At 46.7% G+C, this 22,751-nt stretch overlaps 1 protein-coding gene across 2 annotated transcripts in view; it reads left to right on the forward strand.

Annotated features, from left to right (window-relative positions):
* Positions 1–22,751, forward strand: part of LOC138286463 (schlafen family member 13-like) — a 240,303-nt gene that overhangs the window by 149,369 nt on the left and 68,183 nt on the right. For both annotated transcript variants that reach the window (XM_069226749.1, XM_069226750.1), the window contains exon 4: positions 18,552–19,302. In XM_069226749.1, coding sequence (XP_069082850.1) covers positions 18,552–19,302 — 751 coding nt within the window. The remainder of the gene's footprint in view (positions 1–18,551; positions 19,303–22,751) is intronic.

Below are 22,751 nucleotides of genomic sequence, written 5' to 3' on the forward strand. Positions count from 1 at the left end.
TGTAGTGCCCTCCCCAGCCTGGTACCTGCTGAATTACTAGGCCACGCACACAGCTGTCAATCACGTCTCTAGTCCTCTGCATGTATCTGTGAATTCCAACATTCTAAAGCAAGTGCTTATACATTCTATTCTAGCAATTACGTCACTGATACGAAGTCCTCAGGGAGCCAAAAAGGTACCTGTTCTAAATCATGCAAAACACTACAGTACACACTTCTGATACCTAGTGGACTGGACCAAAAAGGAAACTGATAAAGGATGGTGCTTGATAGACCACATGTTGAGTAGTGGCTATGTCTATTAAATTCCCTGCAACCCAAATCCCAATTGAGTTTTAACTTATATGTCATTAGTCAGAGGTGCAAAAATAAGGATGTGAGAGAACATAGGAACAGGAAAGGGCTTAACATCCTTCCCATCACTGTTCACACCGCTCTGGGGATTATAAATGTGTCTCCCCAGCCCTAGATAAGCAAATTTTCCTTCAGTGGTGGGAAGTTGGCTGTAGAGCCCTGAAGGACATGTTTAGGTAGGAGAAATAAAAATATTTCGTTAGACTAAAGAAAAGTATGAATTGCAAAAGCGAAAACAATTTACATACTGCCAAATGCTACACTGAGCACTAGAGACACACATAAATGAAGGATCTTCTTGGGACTCCGAACGTTCCTCGTCTCCTACAATGAAGACTGGCATTTAAACTCTAACTTGTATCAGCTTTTCAACAAACCAGTGCCAGAGGATAGGGTTCCATTCCAACGTGCATGGGAGAGGAAAATTAATATAACACTGGACTAGGATCAATGGGATAAAATTCTGACTATAATCAATGGAATGCCTAGCCATCTGGGTGGTAAAGAAACTTTATTCAAACCTCTATATTAATGCATGCTATTACTCACCAGTTATATTAAGGGCCATGGACCACTGAGAGTTCTGCTCAGCTAGAAAGGTGTGGGGAGGGTGGGTCTCTGACTCATATAGTTTGGCCTTGCCCATAACTGCAACATTTCTGGCACTCTGTATTGCAAACAAAGTAGTAACATGACTTCAGATAGTAGAGTGCCCTGAGGTTATCTGGCTGGGGTCCCCATTGGAATAAATATATTGTTTAACGCTATAAAGGGGAAAAATCATATGCCAAATACTTTTAGCAGCCAAGCAGGCCATTCTAACACAGTGGGGGACAATGTCAGTATCAACAGAGCTCATGTGGAGGGGGAGGCTGTGGTAAATCCTTGGTAGGGACAAACTATCTAAAACAGGTCTCTAGATAACCTCTTGATGTAAAATGTCAAGGAACTTCAGTACCCCAAGCGATTGAGAGCTCTACATATATTGGAAGCATCCAAAATATACTATTACTGCCAAATGACACAAGAACCTGAATGCTGGTTGATTGGAGGGTCAACTGGAAGGGTGAATGTGATTGTCTAAAGAAAATGTATGCGTTAAATGAATGTATCCAACAGTGTGGTGGGGTTCATTGTGTTGGTCTGGAAAGGAAGGGTTCATTGTGTTGGTCTAGAAAGGAAAACCTAATGAAATAAATTTAAACCTAAAGCTTAAAGAGTGCAAACCTAGCCAAAGGGACAGCAATATGGCAAATATGTACACATAAATAGTAGAGTTTATCCTTAAAAGATCAGAATATGAATTGGCACAGTAATGCAGTTGTTGACTTGAGCAGTACCTATGCAACATTTGAAAGGCTTAGTAGATACAAGAAAGTAGCTTGATACTGCACGTTAAAAAGGTCTACCCATTTGATATAGATGTAATGTTCCCTCCTTTGACAGGAAGAGGCATTTTGAGCAAGTTTTTGCTCTCTGGCCACTTTCGGCTCTCAAAAGCATTGATTCCGTAGTCGCATGAGCTGTATTCATGTTATTTCTACAAACTAGACTGCTATTCTCCAGGAGCATAATTGCCCTTTGACGGTTTAAGTTATTAGCCTTGTTAAGATGGTTGAAACTTAGCAGGCCTTTCCCCTACCTCACACACCCTTATAAGCACTCTTATTCAAGCCCTTGTGGGATCCAACATTAAACATCGTCTCACACAATCCAAAAGGCCTTTGATCAAACAACAGTAGTTGTGTGTAATTCCATCCTAAAGGATAACTGGAACAGATGGGTTCTAAAACTGTATCTTGTTTCCACTCTTCACTTCTGAGATTTTGGGCAATAATATACTGGTCTCTTATCTACAGTGTTTATCTCAATTGCCATGGTCAAGTCCGAGAACAAGTGCTTTGAATCTTGCAATTTTATGGATCAAACGCAAGCTGGTTTCAGTCCTTGCAGTGACGAAAAAATCAGGGTATGTTATTGCTGCAACCAGTGTTGCACTGCTAATTCTGTTAGTTCTCTGACCACTATGCAATATTCTTTAGCTGTATCCTTCTTGATCACCTCTTCGTTCTAAGTGCCATAGATACTTGTAATAAAAGGCAAAAGTTCTAAGGCAGATAACGTATTGCCATTGTACATTGATTAGATCCACTTGGTAAATACAAAAGGAGTAATTTTTTTCCCTAATGTTTTTTATAGCCCATTCCAACCAACGTACCTACAGATGAGACCCTAATGGGTTACAGTTTTGCATATAAGCCACACATTATACTCAGTTTAAAATCAGCCCCGATTGTAACCCTGCTGGTCCAACCAACCTTCACAAATGTTTTTTTATTTTTATAAAATTATATAAAAAAGAAAAGAGAAAGCCTGTTAATTTTTATAAAATGATATAAAAAAAGAAACAAATATCCTTTCCGTTGCTTGAAAATATGATCTCAAGTTGGACTCCCTGCCTTGCTTCTTCGAGAATAGCATTGCCTTTTTGTAAACAAATCACCTCTGTAATAAAAGTAGAGTTCTAGCATCTTGGGTCAATAACACTCAAGCTGTGTCTGCCTCTTATGCCACTGCAGGGTACAGGTTATTCCCGCACTGGCATTCTAGTGGCTTATACTTGGGAATGCCAATGTGTGCCATAGAGTAACTGAGCAATTTAAAGAACGTATCAAGTAGGGGGCGTGGTTAAGATGACGGCCAGAGCGGATGCTTAGTTCGAGCTCCGCTCGCGGCCCACCACTAATTTGCACATATCTCCATCCTTGAGGTCGCCTGGACGCCCACCTCGGCCGCGTGGAGCCACCGGGAGTCGCCGGCAACTACCGGTGTCGCTCCCGACGCACAGGGAGACCTGTACGAGAAGCACTGTGCCCTCGCCGAGCCCGCGCGTCGGACGTGAGTGGGGTGGCCTTCCTCCTCGCCGGAGACCGCGGAGCTCGCTGAGGAGAAAAGAGCCAGGCCCCTAAATAATTAACGGACGGAGACAAGGGAGCGAGGCCGGACAGCAGACGGGGCAGGTTTGGACCCCCGAAGGACTCGCGGGGGTCGGAGGCGGTCCTCGCGCACCGGCGCTACGTAGCCTGCGCAAGTGAAGATGGCTTAATCGCCCGAACGAACAGAGGAGCAGAGGAGCAGAGGAGCAGCCTCGCTAAAGGAACGCCCTGCTGGTGCCTACCCCCGTATAATTAAACATTCAAAACAACCGCAGGAAGCAGGCAAAACTGAGGCTGGCACCGGGGGAACCTAGTAGAACAACCAGGATCAACCGCAGAGAAACAAAGCAAACAAGAACCCCCCTAAGTAAGTCAAATGGGACCCTCTCTCTGATGGCGAAGGGGGGCTGAGATCTCTCCTCCCCCCACCCCCTCCTTGTTCTACCTATAGACCGCTGAACACAGGCCTGCCGGAAGAGATCCTGATCTCACCCCTGCCCCCGCCCCAACACCTTAATCACACACCAGTGGACAGAACTGGGAGGCTCAGTGACATCGGCTTTTGAGCGAGCGGCTAGCCCCGGACTGGGCAGCGTCGAGAAGGGATGCCGTATATACTGCAGATTGGCCTAAGAGTTTCTAATCCTAAACCACGACAAGCATAGCAGCCCCCTGACCATTGCTGCCTGATAATAGTGGAATAATCGCCCCTAATCTTCCCAAGGGGACAAGAGCGTTAGCGACTAGCATGCGGGGAGCCCCAGCGGGGCGTGAGATGAGAGGAAGACAGGCAACGCAAGAACGAATCGGGTGGGGAGCACCTGAGGGGGGCCCTGTGAAACCTGAGCGGACCACGACATACGACGAGACCCGGACAGTTGGCGCTCTATCCAGCAGACAATGCAGACACGCCACGGGCAATCATGGTTAAACCAAAGCAACTGAGGGCGCACACTAATGCAGAGTCTGGGGCCCCCCTCCCTGAAGGGGAACCGGGACTTCAAGCTGACGCTCTACACAGGGTGTCCGAAAGCCTGGCCACTCATTCAGCGCAATTCGATAAGGGGCTGCAGGCGGTACTGGACACAAGGCCTCATTGGAAGGGAAAATAGACTCGGTGGTGCTGGAAGTCAATCTCCTCCGTGCAGATCATCGAAAACTGGTGGACAGAGTCACCATCACTGAATCAACACTTGAAATGACCCAACCTGAAATATCTGAAATGAACGCTCAAATCAAACTAATGGAAACTGAAACAACACTACTACAACGCAGAGCTGAGGATGCTGAAGGCCGATCACGCAGGAACAATGTCAGGTTCCTAGGTATTCCGGAACGAGCGGAGCTCCCCAATCCTGAACTTTTCCTGGAGCGAAGGCTCAAGGACACAGTGTTACTCCAGAGTGTACTGCCGATGCCGGTAGTAGAACGAGCCCATCAGATCCCTGGCGGACCGCCCGACCAGGTGCTCTGCCCCGACCGCTGATAGCAAGATTCCTAAACTATCGAGACAGAGATCAAGTGTTACAAGGCTTCCGGACTCAATGACCTGTCCGCATGGAGAACCCGAGATAACAGCATATCCAGACTACACAATGGAAGTCCAGCGCAAGCGTGCCACTTTCACAAAAGTGAAACAGGTGCTCCGAGACAAGAACATCACTTACTCCCTCTTGTTTCCGGCCCGATTGCGAGTGATAGACGGAGACAGAACTCTCTTTTTCCCGTCAGCGGAGGATGTATGGACATGGTTACACGCCAAGGGCCTGGTGGACCCAATGGGGGAACCTATTGGAAATGGAAAATGGCTGGAACAACGTCCTCGACGGAAGAAAAAATAAACACCGGGATCAAAACATGCCCATCAAAGTTACAGGCCGCGGATGCACAGACGCAAGCTCTAAAAGAGGCAAACATATTTGCGACAGCGCAAGCACTGTCCAGAAATGAAATCAGGGACACAGACTTGAATTCGTCACGAAGCCGCCTAAGCCCACCCTCGTCGCCACTTATGTCTGGCCCCGCCCTGATGACACAGCTGATGAGATATGAATCAATGCACGTAGACTTGGAAACACTGAAACTCTGAGCCCTCAGCGACATAAAGGAACACCATGAGACATAAATGGCTCTGAAAATACTAGCGCTGAGGTGGACGCCTGAGAACAGTGACTCGGATATGCTACGCCCCCCCGGCCAGGAGGGCACCAGACCAGAACCCGGAAATGGAAACTGGATCAGTTCTCACTCTATGGGGCCGGACGCGACCGGGAGACCGGGCGACCGAGACTATCAGGGAAGCAAGATTATCCGTATGGGCCACGATCACTCGTCGATCCAGATTCTCCTGACCACGCCTCCGCACCCATATGGGCTACCGAATGGACCTTGACTGGAGTAACGTATTTGTTGGCACCGGTAGTACTACACAGTTTGTTGTGGTTTTGGTTACTGTAATTTTTATCACACCACTACGCCTTGCTCAACACGCGCCATATCTTTCATGCTCGGGGGGGAGGAATTTGTGGGGGGGGTCCCCGGGGTGGAGGGCGTTCTTGACTGACGGGGGATGCGACCGCGCAAAGTAAATCTAATGCCATGGCTATATATAATATTTTAACCTGGAATGTAAGGGGAATGGCTAATACCTCCAAATGCTGCAGAATATACAATTACCTTAAGCGCCATGCAATACACATATGAATACTCCAAGAGACACATCTCACAGCTGATGAACTGGGCAGAATTAACAGAAAGTGGTCAGGAACGACATATGGTACTAAAACATCGGCATACGCAAAAAGAGTGTTGGTATGGATAGCCCCTGGGGTCCCCTATACAGTCAAGCGCACACAAATAGACAAGAATGGCAGGTATGTTCACCCAAGAGGAGAATTGGATCGGAAACAACTGACCATAACAGGACTATATGCACCCAATACCAAACAGGGAGATTTCTTACTGTCCACTTATGCAGCTCTGTCATGGGACCCGTCAATACCCAGCATTTTGGGGGGGATTTCAATTGCGTACCAGACGTAATTATAGATAAATCCCACTCTCCGCTCAAGGGCACCCACAGCAGAAGACTCTCCTAAGCGCTGAGAACTTGGCTGATAGAGAGGAGACTCCATGATGTATGGAGGAGCTTGCACCCCACAGACAGGGAATACTCCTTTTTCTCCCCGGTGCACCAACTTTACACTCGGATAGATTTGCTACTATGCTCAAGCGATCTCACTCAGCTCTTGGACAAGGCATCATACCTGGCTAAAACTATATCAGACCACTGCCCATTAGTGGCAGCAGTGCGATGGGGCAGGTTGACTACACGCACCCCTACCTGGCACTTGCAGCCTTCCCTGCTACGGGATCCCCCCTTCCAAGCCAAGTTGGCAGAAGGAATAGACTCATACTTTAAAATAAATACAAAATATGCATCATCAAGGGCAGTTGAGTGGGCTGGACACAAGGTGGTAGTAAGGGGTTTATGTATGTCGGCGTCTGGTGGAGTTCGACGCACGTTGAACACAGAGCTGCACAATATTGAGAGGAGGCTGCGGGAGGCAGAGAGGGGGGTGGAGATGGGCGAAGGAGACATTAGGGATATGACTGAACTAAAAAAACAATGGGTCGAGACTGATGCGCTTGAGGAAATCTGATTACTGACACTATGCAGCGCGATTACACGCCGAGAGGGACTGCTCCAGCAGATTACTGTCCTGGCTGGTGAAAGGCGAACAACAACACTCCACCATAAATGCCATCCATTTAGATGCGGGAAACATAGTCAGTACACAGCTGGAGATCAATGAGGCATTTAGACAATACTATGCCACTCTGTACAAGGCGCCCCCGCCCGAGGAACAGATGAGGGAATTCTTCCAGACATCCCAATTAACTTGGTTGACGAAGACACAATTATCAGATTTGGAGAAACCCATAGCACTGGACGAGATCCAGCAAGCTCTCAAACAAATGGCTCATAACAAAGCCCCGGGGGGAACGGTCTCCTGGCAGAGTATTATCAAATTTTCTCAACACAGACGGCAACACCATATCTGGAAATGCTGCAAGAAGCATATGAAAGGGGTCCCCTCCCAGAATCACAATGGGAAGCAATCATTGTGGTCCTCCACAAAAAAGGTTGTGACCCTCTAGATGTCCGGTCCTATCGGCCTCTGTCAATGTTAAATTCTGACTGCAAACTGTTGAGGAAGGTGTTAGCAAACCGTCTTCTTCCACTGATGCCGATATTAGTTCACCCGTATCAATCCAGTTTCATACCCGGCTGCAGCACCTACACTAGCTTCAGATGCCTCTTAAGACTAATAGCTGAGACCCCGGAATTAGACTACTCACGAACAGTGGTTTCACTAGATGTAGAAAAAGCATTCGACACGCTGGGCTGGCCATACTTGTTGGAAGCCCTAAAATACATGGGTTTCGGAAACACATTTATGCGGTGGGTAGCAACACTATATGCAGACCTGAAAGCAAGAGTGAAGGCAGGCGGGATTATATTAGAGGGGTTTGCGATAGGCAGAGGCACCAGACAGCACCTATCGCCTCTCCTGTTCGCACTGGCAATTGAACCACTCACGGCGCGATTACGATCTGAGGCTCTGCACTAGGGTATTCTTGACGGGAGTGAACACAAAATCATCTCCCTATATGCGGATGACACACTAATATACTTACGCAACCGATCGGAATCCCTGCCGGATTTATTACGACTACTAGAAACATTTGGGGACATATCAGGCCTACGAGTAAATTGGTCGAACTCATGTCTGTTCCCGATGCAACTGATTCCGAACCCCCAGAGAGAAACCTTCTCCACGCACAATTTACAGTGATGTCACACCACCTTCAAATATTTAGGGGTGTCGAGCTGGACCTCAGAGAGGGGAACTTAGACCAGACGATTAGATCTATAAGAGGCTCGATGCCCTTCTGGTGTTCACTTCCACTCTCACCCTTGGGGAGAGTGGCAATAGCTAAAATGATAATTTTACCTCGGATCTTATATTATTTCTCGGCCTTGCCACTTAAGCTCCCCAAGAATTACTTTGTGCCCCTATCCAGCCTGCCGACGGACTTGATATGGAGCGGGGGACGCCGCCAAGTGGCTCTAGCCAAGACCTATATGCCACTGGAGAAGGGAGGGTTGGGTGTACCTCAGTTTGAATTGTACTAAGCAGTGGCACAAATACACTGGATTATGGACTGGATGTGTAATCCAAATGGCTCAGAGGGGCAAATGGTGAACACCTTGTTGAGACATTCGAACGTGTTAAATTGGCTCATCGCCCGAGAAAACCCATCGTACCACAGTAATACTCTGATGGGAGTGGCGGAATGGGTGTGGCGCCAATATGTGATGTCGAAGGGACAAACCCGCCGTACTCACCCAGAATCCCACTGCTCGCCACCCCTGGAATAAATAGTATAAAAGGGCAGTTTAAATTAACCGCCTGGGTCACTAAGGGTGTGCAAACAATTGGAGATATATTTGGGGAGGGACACCACCTACCATATGAGACACTGGCAAACACGTTCGACTTAGGCAGGGGCGAATTTCTTACACACGCGGCACTGCAACAAGTAGTGCGCAATACATGGGGGAACGGCAATAGTGAGCCACATACATCAACAGTACTCCATGAATTATTGCTGGGTGTGGGCCCGCAATCTCATATATCCCGGATATATAAGATATTACAGGATTATCCAGAGGAGGCTCAGACACAAGCAAAAGTCAGGTGGGAGACGACCTTGCTATCACCTTTACCCACGCAAACGTTGAACACAGCGCTCGCAACTACATGAGAAGTGTTGCAAAATTCCCGTTTCTGACACTCAATTCATTTACCTACACCAGACATATCTTACTCTAGCTAGGATGGAGTTGCCCACAGGTACTCCGCATATGGCAGGAGGTTACGATGCAGACGGCTATCTGGTCGGGATTACCCTTACTCCCAACTCCGGAATCCTGCCTACTGGGGGTGCGCCCACGACGAGGAACGGACAAAGAGAAACATAGGTGCACTGACCTTGCATTCATCTTACTTAAACGCTTAATAGCGATACAGTAGAAATCGCCCAGCGCCCCAGATATACACCGATGGACATTTGAGATGTTGCATTGGGCTAAGGCAGAGACACAAGTACTGCACACACTGCGGGACAGCGGGGTGGAGATCAAGGAGGCGGACATATGGGATTCCCTCATAGAACAGCTAGAACAAAAAGATGACACTCAGACTCCCTGAACCGATGCTATCTTATTAGTATGTATGTCTTCATATCACTTCCCTCTTATTTCTGAGGTCTCCTTGCAATGAGTAGCCCGTCTCCTCCTTCCCCCTCTCTCTTCCCGTCCTCCCCCTCCTCCCCGCATCCCACCTCCCCTCCTCCGCCTTCCCAACCCCTCCCTTCTAGACACTCCCCTCCACATTATCAGACATGTGTTGGGACCACTGATGTGCAATTATTCTTATAAATGGCGTTTCACTGTTAATCTTTTCTTTTTGAATGTTGATCGAGAGATCTGTTGATGTATCATGTAGACAGAAGAGATGTCCTAGATGCAAGATGACTCGATATAATAATTTGTTGTTATGATTAACTCACTGTAAAGAATTGGACAAAATCAATAAACAGATTTAAAAAAAAAAAAAGAACGTATCAAGTAGGTTTAAGGAAATGCCTCTTTTGCATGATCACCCCCAAAGTTCGGTAACGATGCTGCTGGGTTTTCGATTCTAAGAGTGCACTAGGGCCTACTAACCAGACCTGCGTGCCAGTGCTCTGACCCTTAAAAAGTATATGTTTGATTGGCCTATATCCAATTGGCATAGGTTAACTTACTCTTAGGTCCCTAGTATATGGTACTAGGGATACCTATCTCCTGTAAGTTACCACGTCCCTCAGTGGCTGCAGCACTTACTATACCACCCTGGGTGTACCGAAGTAAAAAATGTCCCAGCCTGCTACCGCAAACTGGGAGTGCAGTTTGGAACTGCAAATTTGACTTTGGTATTTAAACCAGTGACAAAGTCCACACCTCATATATATATATATATATGTCATCCCTAAAATAAGCTTATGGAGTCAAGTGCTGTATATTAATAAAAAGGACATGTATTTTTATATGTTATGGAGTTAAAACCCTCAAGTAGTCATTTTTTGCGGTGGCGAGGCTAGTAGTCCCATTGGCAAGTACAGGGCTACTTGCTGACAACTCAACTGTGCTAACTTCTGAATGTCACTACTAAAGTTGTTACTTCAGCATATCAAAATAATGGTCACATTAAACCCGACTCGATGCCCAAGTTGAATTTAATGTAACTTATGAGTATATGTATTTTTAAGAAAGTTGCCTCTCCTTTGCCCAAGTTTTCCAGTGGCCATTCACAGATGCTGGCCACAAGACAGCATTCTGCCCTCCTGGGGAGAAATGTGAACGACTACCAGGAGAGGGAAGAATAGAGGTCTGCCGTTGGAAGAGGTGTTACCTCTTCCTGGCAGAAAGCCACACAGAGTGTGAGCCCAAAAGGGAAGTTTCAAAGGGGATGCTGCCTTTGAAGGACACATGGTGAGCACACACAAGAGGGCCTACTCATTTTTCCAAGTATATGGGCTGGCGTTGGGTACAGAGAAGGGAAAATAGTTACCAAACTGTTCTTTTCTTGTGTTTAGCTATCAGATAGCCTCACCTCTATTGTGGGCTACCAAGCTCCACAGACAGAGAGAGAGAAATTCTGCCATCGTGAAAGTGGGCAGAATAGTGCACTCTGGGTTAGCTAGTTGCCATACATTGCAGGAAGTCATCAGGCAGGAGGGGACCTGGTAGCCTATTGGCTAGCAACTGCTGCATCCCCCAGGGCACTTTCTGGACACAATTATGGCACCTCTGGCACCCAGACCGCAGATCAAATCAGGACTGGAGAGAGGACTGAAAAAGGACTGCTCTGCTTTTCCCTGGACCTGGCAAGAGAGGCTGCACTTGCTGCTCCTTGGGCTCGCAAAGGTTGCAGACTGTGCCTGTAGAACCTATCTGGTGGAAAAGTTGCTCCCTAGCACCAGACAGAAGAGGTGAACTCCAAGAAACAGTTGGCTGAATTTCTGTTGCCAGTGTTTGTTGATGATTTGAGTGAAAAGCAGTGACTTATGTGTTACTAAAAAAAATCTATATCTTCAGAACCCTCCAGTGGATTTTGTTCATTTTTGGTGTCTAAAAATAATCAAAATAAGATCTATTTTTATAAATTGCTTTCAGATTTTTTCATGTTGTGTGACTTTCTTATTTCCTTGTTTTGGTACTTGTAAATGCTTTACACTTGCTCCTTTGTTTAAGCCTGCCTGCTTGAAGCCCCAGCTACCCAGGGGTGAGCTAAAGGTTGTACAGACGGTTTGGGGCAAGAGCCTAGGCAAGGTTTATGGTATACGGGAAAAACTGGAGTGTAAACTGCTGGAGAGTGTGGAGTCCCTCTGAGCCCTTCATCATAGGGAGGGAGACTGGGATACCGAGGGGACAGAAGAAGTGGGGGCGCACAGACGGGTTAGCTGGCTACATGGTATAGGCTGGACTTTTATGTTCATAAAGGATACCGTCAACTTCTACAACTAGACAGTGATAAATCGAGCCGCATGTTAGCGTGGCTGCTCAAAAGAGAACAACCTCACCACTCATTCTGCGACTTTACCACCCTGATGGTACGCTGGCAGTTGGACAAGCGGCAATTAGTTTAACACCTTATGATTGTTTAAAGTCAGTATATACTGCTCTGGCGATTCTGGAGCCACCCCAGGCAGATAATTTCTTGGACCCTATTACCCTACCCCACCTTATGGCGGCACAGGCAGATGGGCTGGGGGCCCATATAACCTTGGAAGAGCTTCAGGAGGCCCTCAGAGACATGGCTATTGGAAAGTGTCTGGGGCCTGATGGTCTCCCGGTTGAATATTTCCAGACCTACTCGGTCTCCCCTGCTTCCTGCGCTCCTCGAGACCCTTCGTGAGGCACACAAAGCTGGCATGTTGCCGTCTCATATGCGTGAGGCCCTCATCAGCATGCTACCCAAGCTAGATAAGGACCACACCAACCTGGGATCATATCAGCCCCTGTCTATTCTTAATGCGGATGTTAAATTGCTAGCAAAAGTGCTGGCACTGCACTTTGGCTGTGTGATCACATAATTTGTGCCAACATTGCAGGTTTATGCCAGCTTGAAGGACACATATGATTTTGAGACGTCGCTCCCATGTCATGCAAGCAACTCGGGACACCTGTCTGAGGGCAGCGTTGATAGCGCTTGACATTGAATAAGCCTTCGACACCCTGTTCTGGTCCTACTTGTGAGAGGTTCTCCGGTGCATGGGGGTAAGCAAGGGCTTTTTGGCCTGTGTGCGGCTGCGATACATCAAACCAACTGCACAAATACGTACTGGAAGGGAAGTCTCTGAGATGTTCTGTATTGGCAGAGGCACTCTCCAGGGTTGCCTGCTGTTGCTGCTCCTATTTGCTCTTGCTATGGAGCCCCTTGCAATCTACCTCAGAACTCCGCTGCAGGATTGGGGAGTACAATTCAGTGACACAACGCACATCATATCCCTATACGCAGATGATACATTGATATATGCGACGGAGCCAGAACAATCGGTCCTGCACCTTCTGCAACTGATGGAGCGTTTTGGAGCAGCATCAGGACTCCGGATTAACTGCCATAAGATGGTGCTCTTCTCCTTTGGGCACTGGCTCGACTGGACACCCCTGACCTCCCTGATGTGGGATTGTCATGGGAGACCAGGAGTTTTCGCTACCTCGGGATGCAGATACCGCATGACACCCTTTTGCAATATGATTTGAATTTGGATAGGATGTTCGACGGCCTAAGCACTTCGGTGCGGTTTTGGACCACCTTGCCGTTTTTGGTGGCCCTTAGCAAGATGGTCTTGTTGCCTCGCTGCCTATATACAATGCAGAACTCGTTTTGTATATTACCTTCCTCACTGTTCCAGAGGTTGATGAGCTCTTAGTGGCACTAGTGTGGTGGGCAAAATAAGCAGAGTTTGTCTTGAACTCTTTAAGTTGAACCCTCGTCAGGGTGGCCTGGGTCTGCTGGATCTTAGTCTCTACTGTTGGGTGGGTTTACTGCAGTAAGCCGCTCTGGTGTGATGACGTTGTCAACTGGGAAAACATACTGCTCTTGGACTCCCTTGTCATAGGCGAGCTCCCTAAGATGCTTATGTGCTGGGTGCCCTATTCCAAACTCTTTTCAATTTGGTGGTTGCTTCTATTCATGCACATCCGGGAATCAATGAATGTATCCGAGTGGTTAGGTGGGGGCTGCCGTTGAGCAGGAGACCTTTACTTCAATTACATTTTTATATCTCTGGAAGAGATCGAAACTCATTTCAGTGTCAACAAAAGGCTGTTCTTACAATATGTCAGTATATTACGTACGACCCGAGCCATCTTGCCGTCGTTCCTGGAGGAGCTGAGGGAAACTCAGGTGTTACTGAATCATTGGGGCCCCAAGGGTATTATCTGTCGGCTGTGTGCTACCCTAGAAAATGACAGGACTATTAATACGGCCCCTCAACGAGCCTCATGGGAGGGAGATGTAGAGACACTGCTTACAGATGGTGAATGGGCAAGGGCCCTGGAGCAGATACAGGAGAGGTCTTGTAACGCCAGATTTAAATTGATGCAATTCTACTATGTGTATAAAGCCTACTTGACGCTGCAGCCCCTGTGTGGGATCTACCCAGGAAGGTCTGCGGGTTGCACCCATTGTGGTGCGTGGGTAGCGGATTTCAGGCATGTTGTGTGGACTTGTGCGCGGTTGCAGCCCTTCTGGAGTGCTGTGCTGCGCGAGATTCGCAGAGTAACCAGGGCGCAAGCAGATCTTGGACCCAGACATTTCCTCCTGGGACCCCTACCTCTACCAGGGAAAGAGAAAAAGATGCAGTATAAATTTGCACAGCTTGGTTTTCTTTTGACTGAAAGCGTATTTCCATACATTGGGCTCAACCCGCACCCCCCTCGACCACTCCCCGCCGGACCAGAGACAAATGGATGTCAGATTTTCTTGAATGGGCAACAGCTGAGGAGTGTAGACTCCGGAGAGTCCGCTCTGATGGCAACACGGAGCGTAATCTCGAGCTCTGGAGTAGTATGATTGATGGCTTGCAAGACCAAGGTATGGATGGAGGTGCGCCTTTGGATGACAGTTTACCTTAGGGCAGGATTGTGGATCCATCTGGGATGCCAGAACACTCAGGCGCAGTATTCCCCGCCTGTACACACACATATCCCCGGGGTTCTTGCTGAGTGGGAACAAGCTGGCGAGGCTGGGACCCTTTTTCAAATAGATGATGATGAATGATTGAGTGTGCTATGGGACACACTACTGGATGGTAATTCCTAACAACCCCCAGCCCCCCCCCCCCCATTCGAAATAAGTATCTAATAAATATTTTGTACTTGGTCCTCCTTTCTCCTGATACCCGTTCCCAATCCTGGCCCATGAAAATGTCGTAGCTGAGCTCTTGTTTTATATGTTCTCAGTTCACTTCATCTAGGTCAACTGGTGTCATATGATAAGTGGCTTACATGGACTCACTGTTCAAGCCATATATCCTTCTGATATCTTTCTGCATGAAACTGTGACATATATGACCTATATACTGTTAAACACGAATAAATAAATTATTTTAAAACATTTTTAAAAAAAGGTTGTACAAGCGAACCTGACTGGACCCAAGAATGTATTGTGAATGTATTACACAGTGAGGTCTCACAACTTCACCATATAATAATGAATCTGAAAAAATCTGAAAAAATCTACAGTGAAACTATATCACAGTGGTGAAGAAGTGTCTCTATTGGTGGTTGTTAGAAACAGAACGTAGGTCAAAGCTGTGTGTGTTGCAAAAATGCTTCTAGCTAATAAGCCTGCAGTTTGTAAACTGCGCTCACTCACTGTGTGCCCGCTCAAGCCTTCTGTTGAGCACAAATGCCTTGCTGCTATAAATACCCCGATTTCATAAGATGTTTTGCCATCCATATTTTGCTAATAGAGGTCTTTACCTTGGGTGCTGCGACCAACTTCAAGCCAGTTAAAAGTTTGTAGAATCCTGTTAAGACCCTTCTGCTCATGCTGCAATTGAGTGCTGTAAGGAAATGTCTCCATGTTGCAATTACCCCCCACTTTTTGCCTGATACTGATGCTGACTTGACTGAGAAGTGTGCTGGGACCCTGCTAACCAGGCCCCAGCACCAGTGTTCTTTCACCTAAAATGTACCATTGTCTCCACAATTGGCACAACCCTGGCACCCAGGTAAGTCCCTTGTAACTGGTACCCCGGTACCAAGGGCCCTGATGCCAGGGAAGGTCTCTAAGGACTGCAGCATGCCTTATGCCACCCTAGGGACCCCTCACTCAGCACAGACACACTTAAGCTGGTGGGGAGAAAATGACTAAGTCGACATGGCACTCCCCTCAGGGTGCCATGCCAACCTCACACTGCCTATGGCATAGGTAAGGCACCCCTCTAACAGGACTTACAGCCCTAAGGCAGGGTGCACTATACCACAGGGGAGGGCATAGGTGCATGAGCACTATGCCCCTATAGTGTCTAAGCAAAACCTTAGACATTGTAAGTGCAGGGTAGCCATAAGAGTATATGGTCTGGGAGTCTGTCAAAAACGAACTCCACAGCTCCATAATGGCTACACTGAATACTGGGAAGTTTGGTATAAAACTTCTCAGAATAATAAACCCACACTGATGCCAGTGTTGGATTTATAAAAAAATGCACACAGAGATGCCCCCTGTATTTTACCCAATTGTTCAGAGCAGGACTGACTGGTCTGTGCCAGCCTGCTGCTGAGAGACGAGTTTCTGACCCCATATGGTGAGGGCCTTTGTGCTCTCTGAGGACAGAAACAAAAGCCTGCTCTGGTTGGAGGTGCTTCACACCTCCCCCCGCAGGAACTGTAACATATAGCAGTGAGCCTCAAAGGCTCAGGCTTCGTGTTACAATGCCGCAGGGCACTCCAGCTAGTGGAGATGCCCGCCCCCTGGACACAGCCCCCATTTTTGGCTGCAAGTCCAGGAGAGATAATGAGAAAAACAAGGAGGAGTCACCCACCATTCAGGACAGCCCCTAAGGTGTCCTGAGCTGAGGTGACCCCTGCCTTTAGAAATCCTCCAGCTTGATTTTGGAGGATTCCCCCAATAGGAATAGGGATGTGCCCACCTCCCCTCTGGGAGGAGGCACAAAGAGGGTGTAGCCACCCTGAAGGACAGTAGCCATTGGCTACTGCCCTCCCAGACCTAAACACACCCCTAAATTCAGTATTTAGGGGCTCCCCAGAACCTAGGAAACTAGATTCCTGCAACCTAAGACGAAGAAGGACTGAGCTGAAAATCCTGCAGAGAAGACGGAGACACCAACTGCTTTGGCCCCAGCTCTATCGGCCTGTCTCCCCACTTCTAAAGAAACTGCTCCAGCGACGCGCTCCACAGGGTCCAGCGACCTCTGAAGCCTCAGAGGACTACCCTGCATCTAGAAGGACCAAGAACTCCCGAGGACAGCGGCTCTGCTCCACAAAGACTGCAACTTTGCAACAAAGAAGCAACTTTGAAACAACACACGTTTCCCGCCGGAAGCGTAAGACTTTGCACTCTGCACCCGACGCCCCCGGCTCGACTTGTGGAGAACAAACACTACAAGGAGGACTCCCCGGCGACTGTGAGCCCGTGAGTAGCCAGAGTTGACCCCCTGAGCCCCCACAGCGACGCCTGCAGAGGGAATCCCGAGGCTCCCCTTGACCGCGACTGCCTGCTTCAAAGACCCGACGCCTGGTAAGGACACTGCACCCGCAGCCCCCAGGACCTGAAGGATCCGACCTCCAGTGCAGGAGCGACCCCTAGGTGGCCCTCTCCCTTGCCCCGGTGGTGGCTACCCCGAGGACCCCCCCCTTGCCTGCCTGCATCGCCTGAAGAGACCCCTTGATCTCCCATTGGATTACATTGCGACGCCTGTTTGCACACTGCACCCGGCCGCCCCCGTGCCGCTGAGGGTGTACTTTTTGTGTTGACTTGTGTCCCCCCGGTGCCCTACAAAACCCCCCTGGTCTGCCCTCCGAAGACACGGGTACTTACCTGTTGGCAGACTGAAACCGGGGCAACCCCTTCTCCATTGAAGCCTATGCGTTTTGGGCACCACTTTGACCTCTGCACCTGACCGGCCCTGAGCTGCGGGTGTGGTAACTTTGGGGTTGCCCTGAACCCCCAATGGTGGGCTATCTTGGACCCAACTTTGAACCCTGTAGGTGGTTTACTTACCTGCAAAACTAACAAACACTTACCTCCCCCAGGAACTGTTGAAAATTGCAGTCTAGTTTTAAAATAGCTTATTGCCATTTGTGTGAAAATTGTATATGCTATTTTGTCAGTTCAAAGTTCCTAAAGTTCCTAAGTGAAGTACCTTTCATTTAAAGTATTGTTTGTAAATCTTGAACCTGTGGTTCTTAAAATAAACTAAGAAAATATATTTTTCTATATAAAAACCTATTGGCCTGGAATTGTCTTTGAGTGTGTGTTCCCCATTTATTGCCTGTGTGTGTACAACAAATGCTTAACACTACCCTCTGATAAGCCTACTGCTCGACCACACTACCACAAAATAGAGCATTAGAATTATCTCTTTTTGCCACTATCTTACTTCTAAGGGGAACCCTTGGACTCTGTGCATGCTATTTCTTACTTTGAAATAGTACATACAGAGCCAACTTCCTACAAGTGCTCACACACATCCTCAGAACACCACATTTGGTCACAAGGGGTTTTCTCAAAATACATTCACCAAACTGAATGAATCTTGTTGTTTAACCATTTTGAAGTACCATGAGACAGGTTTGTCTTTTATTTTGCATGGTAGGTCTACATTTGCTTCCTATGGTGACCAGTGAGTACCTTGCTGAGGTAATCATTTTCCATGGTTAAACTTTTGTACAGCAGTGCTGAACAGGACCCTAATGCTGCATTGATATCTCTAACAGAACACGCAGTCATAGGAAATAATAATGTTTTCAGTTTTAGCTTCATGTTGTATGTTCTTGTTATCCTAATGCTGTTTTAATTGAGAGTGGAAAATAATGTACTTTTATAATGTTGTTTGCTCAGTCTTTGGACTGGACATATTAGATGTTCTAATAGTTGCGTTTTCCTTTCCTCTGTAGGTGGCACAAATGAAATAATTGTATACCCCGACAACCTTTATAGAGAAGTTTCAAATGAGCATCCCACAATAAGGAAATTATTGGAGGAAATGCCCAGGTCTCGAGGAGTCCTCATGTTTTCCAGAAGCTGGGCTGTCGATATTGGAATACCCGAGAACAAGCATGTTGTGTGTGATGCTCTCTTGATAGCTTTCAATGATTATCCAACCCTCTACACCATCTATCACAATCCAAACGATGTATTTAATAATGTGGAGGAATATTCAAGATTTGTGGCATATAACCTTAAACAAAAGATAGTAAATGTTGGCGGTTACACTGGAAAGGTCTGTGTAATGTCAAAACTTTTTAATCTTTCCAGAGTAAGCAACTGTCTAAATGTTGAAGGCATAGATCAAGATTTAGATTGTGATGAGACTCTGAAAGTGGAGTATCCTAACGCCTATAGGATAACCAGCACTCAAACTATGAATGACTTGCAGAAGGCTCTTGTGATAGTCTTGCTTAATTTCAGATCCCTTCTCAGTGAACAGCTTGGCTGCGAGCTTTTCAATTTACTCACCATCAAACAGTACGAAATCCTTTCCAGGAATATCCGAAAGTCTAGGCTGCTGTTTATCCATGGATTGCCGGGAACTGGGAAGACGGTGATGGCCATGAAGATAATTGAGAAAATAAGGAATGTCTATAACTGCGGTCGAGAACAGATCCTATACATCTGTGAAAACCAGCCTCTTCGAAAATACTTACAGTAAGAATTCTATTATCATATATCCAGGTGCAGAATTTAGATATGGTATATGTGCTATGGTGATGCCAAGCAGTAGGCAGAGTAAAGGGACTTAATTACAAGAGGAAACACCATTCACAACAGCCCACGTTCACAGCGGAGGTGCCGGCTGATAAGAACTCTGAGTCTTTGAGCATTACAATAGTGCATTAGTGAGATGAAAGAGAAAACATGGTGGGCACCGCTAACAATAGCTTATTCGAAACACCCACTTGTATCGAACTACAATAATATTCACACCTCTTTATCAACTATTGCTATGTTGTCATGGTGAGTAAAGACATTTAAATCTACAATTTCCTAGGTGTACTTACCATAATGATATAGTGATAGTGAATACCGTAGAATCAATATTATTGGATGTCGATATGTTAGACTTTTTTTTATTGTGACGCACAACAGAAAAGAGATACAACAGAAAACAGATTTATACTGGCATGAACCATCACACATGTCCCCTTTAAAACATATAAAACTGTATGTGAGCGAGCAACTGTATTTCTTAGTATTGTTTTTCCGGAAATAAAATGTTTCTTATATAAAAAAACATATGGTAAAATGGTCTTGCATGCGGTCATGTTTGTTCCTCTTCCTGGTGGATCTTTTCATGTTAGATTTAAGATTAATTAGCACCTCTGTGCTAACACCCAACTCCACCTCTAATTTGTTATAGAAGACTTGTTCTAAATTGTTCCATGTTCCAGTTCAACTTCATCTTCCTCACATAGGCTGATATAATTTAGACCACCCTTTCCATATTTGCGTAGGAGCCTTTACTCATTATTCTGAAACCCTTTAGTCCACATCGACCTTTCACACTGTGACTTACATTTTCCTAATTATCATAAATCCTCCTCGTCACCTCTTCTCTGCCCACACCTCCCCTTCCTTTTCAGTTAACCTTTTCAGAGCCAATTTTGTACCAGAACATCCTCAGCTTAGCAGTTGAAGGATACTTATGCCACAGTATTCGGTGCATGTGATAAGCCATACTCTTTCTCTTACCACTTCCTTAACCTGTTCTTGTTACTTCAATCTGTAGATACCCTTTAATCTCTGTTACCTTGAGGTGAATACGAGACTTCTGATAAATTGCCAAAAAAATGTCTTCTACAGATGTAATTATGACAAATTGAGCATTTAAAAAAAATATAGGAACTTCATCATTTAATTTATCATCAAAGCTTCATCAAGCTGTCTCTGATGCCTTGTATGTTTTCTAATTAATCTAATCACAGTGATGCAGAAAAGTGTTAATTGTGGAGAATGGTGAATCACCACCAAACAACAGTGCTATTCTTATCTGCCATTTGATACAGTTCTTCACATTAAGCTAAAATATGTTTGGCCTTATGATCTTGAGTAGAAGCATGCTAGACATGGGCCTTCATTACGACCCTGTCGGACCTCCAGCACCGCAACTTTATTGCCACAGGACAGACTGGTGGTGCTGGCTGAGTTATGACTCCCCTCTCCGCCAGCGGTTTCATGGCAGTAGCACTGCCATAAAACGGCTGGCGGAGACCGGGTGCAGGGACCCCCCTGGCCAGCCCCGTCGCAAAGTTCACTGTCTGCCTTGCACACAGTGAACTTTGCGAAGGGTGCTGGTGCGCCTTCCGCACAACAGCATTGCCGTCGGCTCTATTACGAGACGGCGACAATGCTGTAGGATGTTTCCTGCTGGGCCAGCAGACGGAAACTCTGTGTCCGCCCGATGACCCACTGGGAAACTCGTAATGGGGCAGACGGGGAGGCAGCCGCACTGGCGGCAATCTACCCGTCGGGACCTCGGCGGACGGGCTTTTCTGTCCGCCGAAGTCATAATCAACCCCATAGTGTGTAGGTTAACTATACAGTTTTAAATTATGTTTTCTTTTTGTGTGTACTGGAAATCGATGACACAGTCAAAGCATATTTCTTGCTGATTTTACTGGATTTATATGTAATATCATCTCAGTGGATTAGTGTGGCATTTTCTATAAAATTCATACTGAACAAAATAATAACCCTATCCTGTAATATAGTAACTAATGAGCATATGATGCCTGTGTGCTCGGTAAATTTGTACCCAGATATGTTCTGTTACTAAAAGTCATACACCTTCTGCTGCAGTATCTTAGAATTGTGTCATGTAGAGGTCCATTTTCATCCCAGCTACGTGGAGTACTCGTCCGTATCGTGTAAAGCTCAACTTTCTTTGACCTGAACCAGGTTAGGCCTCACTATATGCCTAATTCTACTCATGTCCCTTATTTCTGCTAATTTGTTTCTCCTGATCCACAGGTCAGGTTTCTAGATTGACAAACATTCTATTGGTATCTAGTTGCATATTCATTGCTACTGGACTTTCTATGCCAAACTTTTTATGGATTTTAATAATGCATATCATGTTCAAACTCACATGCATGACATAGAAAATGAGGTATGTTACATCATACAATGCAAAAGGAACTTTTCACAGTTTATATTTGGGCACAATATTCGTGTCTACCTAAGAAGGATAGATGCCTACAAATTATATAAGCATTAACAAAAACAACTGTTGTTCTCCTGGGGTCAGATTTTTAGTTTGACACTGCTTTCAGCCAGGGAATGTGTAACTTGCTGTTGAATAATAATTGTCTTATGGGGGCAGTAACAGTCAGCGTGGATGCACAAAACTATATCTATAGTACAAAGTGCTCATCATGTCCAGTTTCACTGTTTCTACATCCAGACATATCTTGTCGGTTTTTCCGGGCGCACACAGATGATGCGTCGATTCTTTTCCATGCAGCAAGAGCTTTGCGTCGGTTTCCGGCGCGCAGGCTTGAATCCTCTTCAGGTTGCGGGGTCTTTGGATGCCCAGGGACGATGTGGGGGAAATCTGGGGCATGCAGGACGAAGTCACAGTTGCTGCGTCAATCTGGTGGGCGATGCAGGGAGGTTTCTGCCGCACGGCTGTTGCTGTGTCGATTCCTCTCGCAGGAAGTTGAGCTGTGTTGTTCCGGCCCGGCGTGGGCCGTGTGTCAAAGTTCCGGTCGCAACACTGGCGCTGCGTCGATCTCCACTCGGGGAGCCGGGCTGCGTCGTTCTGGTTCAGCGTTGCAGTTGTTTTCTCACTGCAGGGCAGGCTGCGCGTCAGTTCCGGCAGGCTGTGCGTCTATTTGCACCGAACAAGGAATTTTCTTGCAGAGATGAAGCATTTTTGGTCCTGAGACTTCAGAAACAGGAGGCAAGCTCCATCCAATCCCTTGGAGAGCACTTCTCAGCAGAGCCAGAGATCAGCAAGGTAGCAGGGCAACAGCAAGCCAGCAGTCCTTTACAGCAAAGCAGTCTAGGTGAATCCTTTGGGCAGCAGGGCAGCTTCTCTTGGCAGGTTGCAGGTTCTGGTGCAGAATGTCTTCCCAAGAAGTGTCTGAGTTAGTAGG

The sequence above is a fragment of the Pleurodeles waltl genome, chromosome 3_2 (genome assembly GCF_031143425.1).
Source record: "Pleurodeles waltl isolate 20211129_DDA chromosome 3_2, aPleWal1.hap1.20221129, whole genome shotgun sequence".
Taxonomy (NCBI): Eukaryota; Metazoa; Chordata; class Amphibia; order Caudata; family Salamandridae; genus Pleurodeles; species Pleurodeles waltl.